The 9,967-nt window shown below is 41.9% G+C and overlaps 1 protein-coding gene across 3 annotated transcripts in view; it reads left to right on the forward strand.

Moving 5' to 3' along the window:
- ralgps2 (Ral GEF with PH domain and SH3 binding motif 2) overlaps positions 1-9,967 on the forward strand; it is a 51,080-nt gene that overhangs the window by 17,051 nt on the left and 24,062 nt on the right. For all 3 annotated transcript variants that reach the window (XM_077535037.1, XM_077535039.1, XM_077535038.1), the window contains exons 6-9: positions 4,994-5,077; positions 8,029-8,118; positions 8,209-8,301; positions 8,543-8,669. In XM_077535037.1, the coding sequence (XP_077391163.1) occupies positions 4,994-5,077; positions 8,029-8,118; positions 8,209-8,301; positions 8,543-8,669 (394 nt within the window). The remainder of the gene's footprint in view (positions 1-4,993; positions 5,078-8,028; positions 8,119-8,208; positions 8,302-8,542; positions 8,670-9,967) is intronic.

The following is a 9,967-nucleotide window of genomic DNA, read 5'->3' on the forward strand; positions in this document are numbered from 1 at the left end:
ATCCAGACAACTTGGAGCTGTTTTAAATTGTGAAAAAGTGCCATAACATGTCTCCTTTAAATCGACCCACTGGGTGAAGTTTACAAGCCCCCGTCTATTGTGTCAGAATCTGAAAGTGAGTGCCGGCCTGTTACAGAGAGGAAAACTGCATAGAGCCCAGAGGAGGAGGAAGGGGGAGAAGAGTACAATTGATTGAAAGTCTTATTTTCCACTTCCTTGTCCTCCTCGTGGTCATATGATGCAGAAAGCAGGTGCGCGTGTGTGTATGTGTGTGCGCCTGCCTGCCAGCTCAATTGTGTTCCCTGGCAGAGTAAGAAAGTATTAAATAACTGGTTGTGTAATATTCTTTTAACTTGGCACCTGCTAAGTTTTGTACTGGAGAGCTTTCCCACATAATGCATAATGTAAGTGAATTAGTTTATTCCATTCCATTTTAACATTCTAAACTGTCATACAAACTGAGAAGAGAAGTTTGCCATTATATAATAAACCTAAAATAAAGTAAAACTACTCACTTGTGCAAGAAAGGCAAATTTGTTTACATACTAGTTTCGGTAGTATCATGAGTTAAGGGTATTTTATGAGCGTAAACTTTTTTTTTTTTTCTTTTTTTTTTCTGTTCTTGATTTTGCCCTGCGATTGGCTGGCATTTTTGTTTTTTTTAAATTATTTTATTAATGTAAGTTGGCCTTCAATTAAATTAAATGATACCGATAAATGTGAAGTATTCGTAGCTCTTTTTTCTTGTTTGTTTTCTAATGTTTGTTAAAAACAAATATATTGAGAGAAAAAAAACATTATGGGGTGTTGTATTGAGGATGTGTGTATAGAATAATGAGGGAATTATTTATGGTAATATTAATTAGAAAAATAATAGAACCCGTTTAGGGATAAAGCTGCTGCAACAAAATGTGGGAAAATTTTCAAGATGCACATCAACTCCCATTTCTTGTTCTGTGATTATCATGACCTTGCTCAGTCGGCATCACAAGACCAACGTATCTTAAGTTTCTCATAAGATTTTCTTTTGGTTGACTTTTGAGGTGTATTTTTCCAGAAAATGCTTGTTGAATTCTGAAATGTTCCCACTCACAAGGTTCCATTTACATGGGCTATCTTGCAAATGTGCAGTTACAATAGATTTAAAGGTATCTTATCATCGTGCAGTGCCGTTTTCTTTTGGATTAAGGTTGCAAAATGGGACCACGGGAAAGAATCTCGTCCAAGACGAGATGAGAGGCTCTCTTTGTTTGGATGTTGTAAATTAAATTTCACGCTTTCAATGCTCCCACCGGTCTGTATTTGCTCTTCACATGATATCAGATAAGACATTTTTATATGATGAGCTTGCATAAACGTCAAAACAACAGCTCCAGCCCATCTTCAACAAGATTAATTTGAAGTGCTTGAGAAAAGTATTCCGTAATGAAAGCTAACCTTTGTTTGACCATACTTCAATTTTGTTCAATGAAAGGCAAGGTAGTCGAGTGGATAGCACATTGTCTCCCAGTAGCAACATAAATGACCTCTATCTTTGTGCTTCAAACGCTTCTAAAATCCTCAATAACAAATTCACAAAAAATAATTGGTTACTAAAGAACACGACTTATTGTACTGCACACACTGTTCTCATAAATAAAGTTCCATTTTGAGGTATTAAGTCATGTTTTTTTGGGCAAGTGAACGATGTTGACTTGGAGAACCTGTCGGAATTTCATCCCGTACAAGCTTGTTGGAGGATATTTTTAACTGAAACTTCTGGAGAAGGAGGTTCCGCAAGTGGCAGATTGAAACGAAAGGGTTGAGGAGCTATGTTGAGATTGAGAAATAGTTAAATTATGCTATTTTACTCAAATTTGAAAGTATTTGGTATATTATATAAATAAATATTGGTGTGTAGTACTTGTATAGAAATGACCATTCATACCAGACTCAACATTTTGACAGGATGAGTGATTGTCATTTTTGGAAGCTCTTCTGATGTTGCTCACACACTTCCGAGGTTTGTGGTTCAAATCTCAGCTGGAGGTTGCATGTTCTCCCTGTGATGATCAAATGATTTTCAGCAGACTTAGTAACACCCACATCTAACTACCCGCCCATCAATTTTTCCTTCATACTGTTGTCCTGGCATACTGCACATTCTGAGTTCTCCCAGGATACCCACACTGCATGTTTACTACTCCAGAGACCCAACTATTTGTATACAAACCATTAAACAGTCTTTTTCCATACTATCATCCACCATCCATTCTCTGTACCTCTTACTCTCACTTGGTGTGCTGTAGTCTATCACAGTTGACTTTGGGCGAGAGGCGGGGTACACACTGAAGCGGTTGCCAGCCAATTGCAGGGCACATATAAATTCACTGCCACCTGGAATTGAAATGGTTGACTGGCTTGCCTTAAAAAGCTCTTTGGGAACTATTCGTCATTCTTCTATACCAGGAGACTTGACTGCAGACGGTCTTTACAATGTCTTTCCCTTTCACATGTTTGAGACGTAATCATATCAAGCTGGGAGTCGATGAAATATGAAGTGACAGAGAATGTTTGCCTCTAAGTCACTCGTGACCACATCAGCCGAGTAAGTTATGTGGTATCCCCACTGTCTGCCAACCATCAGTTTTTCAAGACATCGGGAAACATGGCTATCGGATTGCATTTTATGTCCCGTTGTGTGTCAGCATGTGTGTCTTTCTCACACATTCGCAACTGTGGAAATATTGTGGATGTGTCAGGCTTGTCGATGGAAGGTTGTGTTTTTAGAGCGTGGCCTAATGTAGTCTTAATAGTGCGCAAGGAATTTTTGACTGTGGGGTATGGAGTCTAAAGAGCTTTCATGGCACACTAGTTGAGAATCAGGGATCTAGACAGACTGGCAGGCAAAGGTTGCGCTGCAGACTTGCCGGGATAACACGCTCGGTGTAATTTTACTGCTCTTGACAAACGATCAGTCCAGTGACCTGTAGCAAAAGCGCCTGGTAAAGTCATCGCCTCCGATGGTGTGCACAGGAAAAGGTAGTAATGTTGGCTGGAACATAGAGCAGATCCTTGCCAGAGTCTACACTTTGGAAGCAGTGTTGCGTTATATGGCTGCCCTTATCCCTATCGTAATTCTCTCTTGTCCTTGTTTTTGCTTTTTAACAAAACAAGAGGGAACAAGTAAGTCTGTTGACTTGCGCCACTAAACTTGGCAACGTCCCACAATCAGTCAAAGGTTCTGCCTGGTCTCGCCGCAAGCTGATGTTCACATAATCAACAAGCCCTGTTTTCCTTCCTGTTCGAGCGAATCCCCCTCACATCTCTGGTCTCTTGCCGCATGCTCACTTGCTTAATCAATTTTTCCATCATACCTCCACTCTTGTCCTGGCACGCTGCACGTTCTCAGATGTCCCAGGGTACCCGACGCTGCAGGTTTCGTTTACAATGTAGACAATGGGAAAAGGAACCGCTGCGGTATCACTCATGAGGTCATCCGCATCTGCGGTTGTGCTGCAGCTGGTTATCTTATAACGTGCCGACTGACTGTTTATACGATACTTCTCGTGACGTGCTTTTAAGTCCTACTGGACTCAAGTGTGTCTGTAGTCGTTAGCCGATCATTTGCCACTAAAACGAGTTGACGTCAGTTGTTCTCGGTAAGTGTCATTTTGCACTTAATAACCAAAATTTTGACTTTTATGTGCCCAGCTGTGTTGCCCTGGCAGCGTCTAGGGATCTTCCACTGTTTGTGGCTTGACGGTTCAGCCTTTTTACTGAAGCTTTCACAAATCAAGCAGACACCACTGTGGAACATCCACATTCAAACACCATATTTGTATTGCATTATATTTTACTGTTCAATGGAATTAGGGCGCAATCATTGACGAGAAGAGCAACAATTAGTCACCTGACAAGTCCAGGTGGCTCCGGATTGAAAGATCAGCATAATTTGCTGATGTCTTTTGGTCATAAAAGGTTTTCGATCACCTGCAGATTCGATTACTGCAGATTGGTGGTCAAGAGATGTCAAGACCATAGAGCGCCTTTGTTCAAGAATAGTAGTGCAAAGGCATGGATACTAGAGAGAATGATGATTGACGTGGTCTACAGAGGGAAGCACAATTTATTAAATAAACAGTTGACTCACCTCAGTGAGCCGTGCTCCTGCTTTCCGGCGCAGCCACATCCTGGCTCAATGTAGGCTGGTGATGATCATACTGCAAAGGCCTCCACATCCTTGTCTGGACCCTACCACCATTTTGGACCCAGGTCTCCTCTCACCGTTGTCTGCTTTTAACATTTGTCACCGGATATTACAAATGCTGAGGTTCAAATGTGGTCTACCTCTGTTCAGATCTGTTACTAGAAGTTGCAATAAAGACGTTCACCCGGGGTTATTGTGTGCAGTCCTGATACAGCTGGTCATGCTTTGCTTTTCGTCGAGTGGGCTGACGGGGATTAGGAGGAGGACATTTTCCCCCCAAATGTGTTACATTAGTGTCCTTGGCCTCAGGACAGAGAGGTAGGCGGCATCTGATGGAAGATCTTAGCCTCTGTGGTGGTCTTTAACGCATAGCCTTGGCAGGGTACAAACTTCTCAAAAGTTGCATTTTCATTGCTAACGAAATGCTCAACCTTTGTCACTACCACTCCCTTCACATCTGCTGCTTCTTTTTAGGGTTGATTGTGTATTACAGTCTCATTCGTTCATACACAGACATCCAAGGAAATAGTTTTTTCACCAACAGTTTAAGAAACTCGGGGCCAGATCTACTGAAGGTTTGCTGTTGCGCGTCATTTTGCGATGTAGGTTTACAAGACATGACGTTGAGATTGTTAGGCCTCAGTGGAGTACTACACAATACGTTTTTATTATACAGCCATTTATCTGCTTGCTCCCTCTTAGTGACCTGCGAGCAGACATTTGTTTAAAAAAAAAAAAAAAAAAAAAAAAATGCTGGCTGTGCTCCGACTCCGGATGTCAATTCCCCTGATTGTCTGTTTTCAGGAGCTGTCAAGCTGCGGTTGGAACAAGAAGGAGAAGCACAGCTCGGCTCCCAATGTTGTGGCCTTCACTCGCAGGTTCAACCAGGTAAGCATGCTCTGTCATAATCACATTTGAAAGTCATCCGCGATTCAAAGATTACACCTCATATTTCCACCCTTGTCCTCCTTTTGTGTTCATTCACTGAGCAAATCATTATTTATTTATTTTTTCTTGGCTTATGAGCTTTGCATAATAATTTGTCCACGTCATCTCCATTCCGCTCATAAATCAGCCGCTACGGTTTATCAAGAATTACAAAAGCAAACTCATATGATGTCAACTCATGGCGTAGTCATTTGTTGTTCTTTTCTTAAATTACTGGTGGATTACATCTCTATGGTGTATACCACCACCTACAGCGGCGGAGTCCCCTCTCAATATTCGCAAAAGAAGAACAGATGGAAATGGTCATGTTTTGCACATTTTCCGTCAATTTGCTTCAAAATTCAAAACAATTTGATGGAAACCCACTTATAGATAGTCATCTGGAATGTTATTTTTTCAGAAAATTGTGGGCAGTGGAACAAAGGGTCGCCTTTTTAATCCCGTTCATTGGGCTCCTTTAAACCCTCCTTCAGCGCCTACCAAGTGTAAATGGATGAGACCAAAACGCAAGAATGTGTTGCTGAGGAAACCAGTCTTTGCGCAGCAGATCCAAACGGCAATTCAAGATGTCGGGCGCTCAAACGCCAGCCAAGGAAAATTAGCCGGTTGGATAATGGGATCGGGCTGCCGGACTCCTGCCGAGCAGCAATAATCCTCGTCCTTCACTCGTAGCTTTGTTGGCACTGGTATACGCCAGGAGTGGAGCCCAGCCAGACAATTAAACAAGAGGCACAGATAATAATTTACAGCCTGTGTTGACGACTGCACAGTGATCTGACTTTATGAGTTTTGTCACAAACGCTGATGCAGTAATGACTTACATCCTGCAATATCAGATGTAAATGCCAGTGTTCCACAGATTAATGGACATGTAGAGATAGCGGACTGTCAAATCCCCACGCCGACCAGATACAATCACATTTTCTGTATTCCATCGTTGGTTCCAGGTTATTACAAATATTAATCTTTAGTCACCTTCAGTCCATTAAATGGGTTGATCCTGTGTCCAAATCTGCTGGCCTTGATTTATTTGGCAGTTCCCAACCCACTTGTACGTTCAGTTCAGTTCAGTTCAGGTCAGTAGACTGATTCCACATGCTGTGAACGTGGCAAATTAACCACTCCCTTTTGCTCAGAGATGTCTTAATTGATCCACCTTTGCATTCTACACAGACACAAAGATGAAGTGTGCTATTTGTTGACACTTTGGCATTTACTCCTTACACTTTTGGCCAGTAAAAGTCTTGGTATGTATGAAGCAGAACTGGACTGAGTTATTAGCAAATGCATCAGTATGTGTGGAAGCACCCTTAAAAGGGAAATACATAAAATTGGCTTTTTAATGCCTTGTATACAAATAGTTGGCTTTCTGAAGTGCCTGCCCACCATAATTTTCACCAAGTCTGAAATTACAAGACTAGGGATGGTTTACAATGGAGTTCTGTCTCATGTCCGGACCGTCGTAAATCTCAGACCCTTTGTATACGACTGTCTGCCCACCCACCAAGTGTGAAATTACACAAGTATGTATATAAGTCTTTGGCAAGTTGACTAATTCCTAAAATGTCTGAGTGAGGCCTTCTTACTTTTGCCGAATTGTGACAATGGGCTAGTTTAAGCAGTTACTGTCCACGTTGTTTTTTAACCATGATCCTCTAGCTAGGCTGGATGAACAAATCCACCATTTTCAAGCATGCTTTTGGAATGTGGTTGAAAACCCAAGCAAACGCAGGGAGCACATGTAACATTACTTAATGGAAAAAGTGAATATGCAGATTTTTTTTGTTGGTACAATACCTGCATAGATGGAAGATGAGCGGAAACAGAATGTGACAGGAGTAGCTGGATAAACTTATCACTCCACAGCTCTTTGCCTCTACCTCGAAAGAAAAACAACCCACAGCCTGCTCTTTCCAGGAAAGAGTAGGCAAAACCAGCTGTGGGGTCAGAATGTGTGCACGTCCCACACAGCGCACCGGGACTCAACTCAACACACCTGTGTTGCTATGCTGAGGGAGTCTATCCAGTTACACTGTGGAAGGAGAGAAGAATGAGCCAGCAGTACAGAATTTTTAATAAGATGGCATTTTGTCTGCATTTGGACACAAGGTCTGCGTGTTATTAGGAACACATGGTTCCCTCGCAAACCCCCTGAGCGCAATGACGTTAAGGCCAACACTGACCTCTTCCACCCACACCCCCCAACCAATTACCTTGTCTTTCTCAGTCTTCTTTCCATTTCTTCCTAATTGAATCAATGACTTGTTTGTATGTGGAACCACTCCACAGACTCATGCTCATCCCTACTTGGGTTTAAGTTTATAAATCATGTCAACCCTTTGGATATTTCTTCTGCCTTTTATTTTTACAATTCAAACTGTTCCCAGGTGTCTTAACAACACCTGGGTGACATGCTTTTGCCAAAAATATTCCACTTTCAGACAGTTTCTGTCTCATGCTCATTCCACCCCATATATTGGTGAGGCTGGCGTTCGTCACCATGACAACCAGACTAAGAGAGTGAGCTTTGAAACTATAGAGGCATTGCAGGCTCTCATTTCAAAGTGGAGTCCAGAGTGAGGGGAAAAAAGCCTTGAAGATGCAAGGATACATTACCAAACATAAACCTCGCTACTGTGTCATGGGGGATGTGAGTGTTTTCTGCATGAAAGTGTTTCACAGTCTTTGCTGATCATGTCATCAGTGGAGAAACTTCCCCAATCACTAAATTGCATCAACTTTTTCAGGGAAAAAAAAAAAGTTTATTTTCAAGTAACAACTAAATAAGGAGTTTGAAGGCTGTCACATTTTCTATTTGGGTTTTTGGAGTCTGCTTTTACTCAGCTCTACTAGTATTTTTTAACATCTCTACCTGTGTGTGCTTAATCCAGACCAGTTTCTGGGTGGTTCGAGAGATCCTACACGCGCAGACGCTGAAGATCAGAGCCGAGGTGCTGAGTCTATATATCCGCACTGCCAAGGTATACACGACCCCCGCCTCTGCATAACACGACCTTAACTCCTTGTTTGCATTAAAAACACACTGCTAATGTCTCGTGTCTTTATTGTAGAAATTGTGCGAAATGAACAACCTCCACGCCGTCATGGCGGTGGTGTCGGGCCTGCAGAGCGCTCCCATCTTCAGGCTCACCAAAACGTGGGCGGTGAGTATGTTTGTCCCTACTTTGAAGCCAAGCCCAGTTTATTTAGCTGGCAATTGGGGAGGTTCTTAAAGGATACAAAAACAAAAGGCTAATGAAATGTAAAACGCGTGACAAAGCAAAATGGATGACGAGGTGTGGTAAAATAAACATGTGAAATGTTGAAATATATGATCCTAACAACAACTAAAAATCTTACATATTACAGATTGTCTTTACATGGCTTTTATAACGATCCTTCCAGTTACTGAGTCGCAAGGACAAAGCCACTTTTGACCGGCTGGACTTCCTGATGTCCAAAGAGGACAATTACAAGCGTCTGCGGGACTACATAAGCAGCCAGAGCATGGTGTCCTGTATACCATACCTAGGTAACGCGCACACACACATCCTCCTTATTTTAACCACCGTCAGCCCATGAATGTCACCGAGGCCTCAAAGGGGGTGTGTGTTACTGCATGTACAAGGAATTTCCCGTTCAGAGGGGTGCCTTAAAAAAAAATTTTTTTTTAAAAACCCTGAAAGCAGGAGCGACGTGTTGGTACTACAAAATTGTATCATCTGCTTTCTCTTCCCTGTATTGAACATTCATTTGGCTAGCTGATGTTTTAAGACACCAGTTTTCCCTTCAGCTAGAACAAACATATAAATCAGCAACAAATTGAGGAATAATTCTTGCTTCCAGTAATATTTACACTCTTTCCTTGGTCAAGCGCCAAGATGAAATCATGCACGCTTTCAAGCGAGGAAAATCCATGTGTTTTCGGCTTTACTGTGTGTTTGGCAGATTTTCTAGTTCAATATCATAGCTACTGAAATTCAGTCATCGTTTTTGTATGTGTGTGAAGCTGAGCTCTGCCGATAACAAGGCTGAAGAAAGCTCACCTAGCTTTTCTACAGAGACACATTTGTACTAAAGCGACGCGTGAGTGACTCCAAAGCCGACCTGTCATTAGGCCCGGTAGACACAGACCGCCTCCTTGTCTGTGCTTTTCACAGTGCCACTCTGTTCTATTCTGATTAACTCGTTCCTGCTCACACAAGTCAATCATGGGTACACAAACAGACCACAGAGACGCTGTGATAAAACACACTTTCTTGAAAAGGCTTCCTTAATTTGTTTTTTAGCCCCTCCTTGCGTTGCTCTTTGGGTCTTAAGTGAATTTACCAGAGAGAACATACATTGAGCAAAAATCATTCACTTAGTGTGCCTTGTGCACCATTCTGCCATGTTGCACACACGTTGCTGAAGCTGAGGCATAAAGGACACACAAAGGTTTTACAAAATATTTTTAATTGGACAGATTGAATGACACCTGGCAGTGTGTCACAGTCTTCCTTTCCTTCGTACAAGTATACCCTTATCTCTGGCATCATATGCAACATCTTAATTTAGCATTTCCGAAATGGGGCTGCAGTGGTTTTTGCAATAAGGCTTTCGTGACAGTATGCATAAATATTTTGAGTTGCAACAAACTTAAAAGGAATGAAAATACAGAGAGAGGATGAATGTTTGCTTTAATTACAATGAGAATTTGCTGGCATCTATGTGCTACTGCAACCCTAGTCATCACAGGCAGTTTGAAATTGGCTAACACATGACATAACTGGGCAAAATATCAACAGAAAAGGCTGAGCTTACCATAAATATCCACTGATATAATAGGGG

This window comes from Festucalex cinctus, chromosome 10 (assembly GCF_051991245.1).
Source record: "Festucalex cinctus isolate MCC-2025b chromosome 10, RoL_Fcin_1.0, whole genome shotgun sequence".
NCBI lineage: Eukaryota > Metazoa > Chordata > Actinopteri > Syngnathiformes > Syngnathidae > Festucalex > Festucalex cinctus.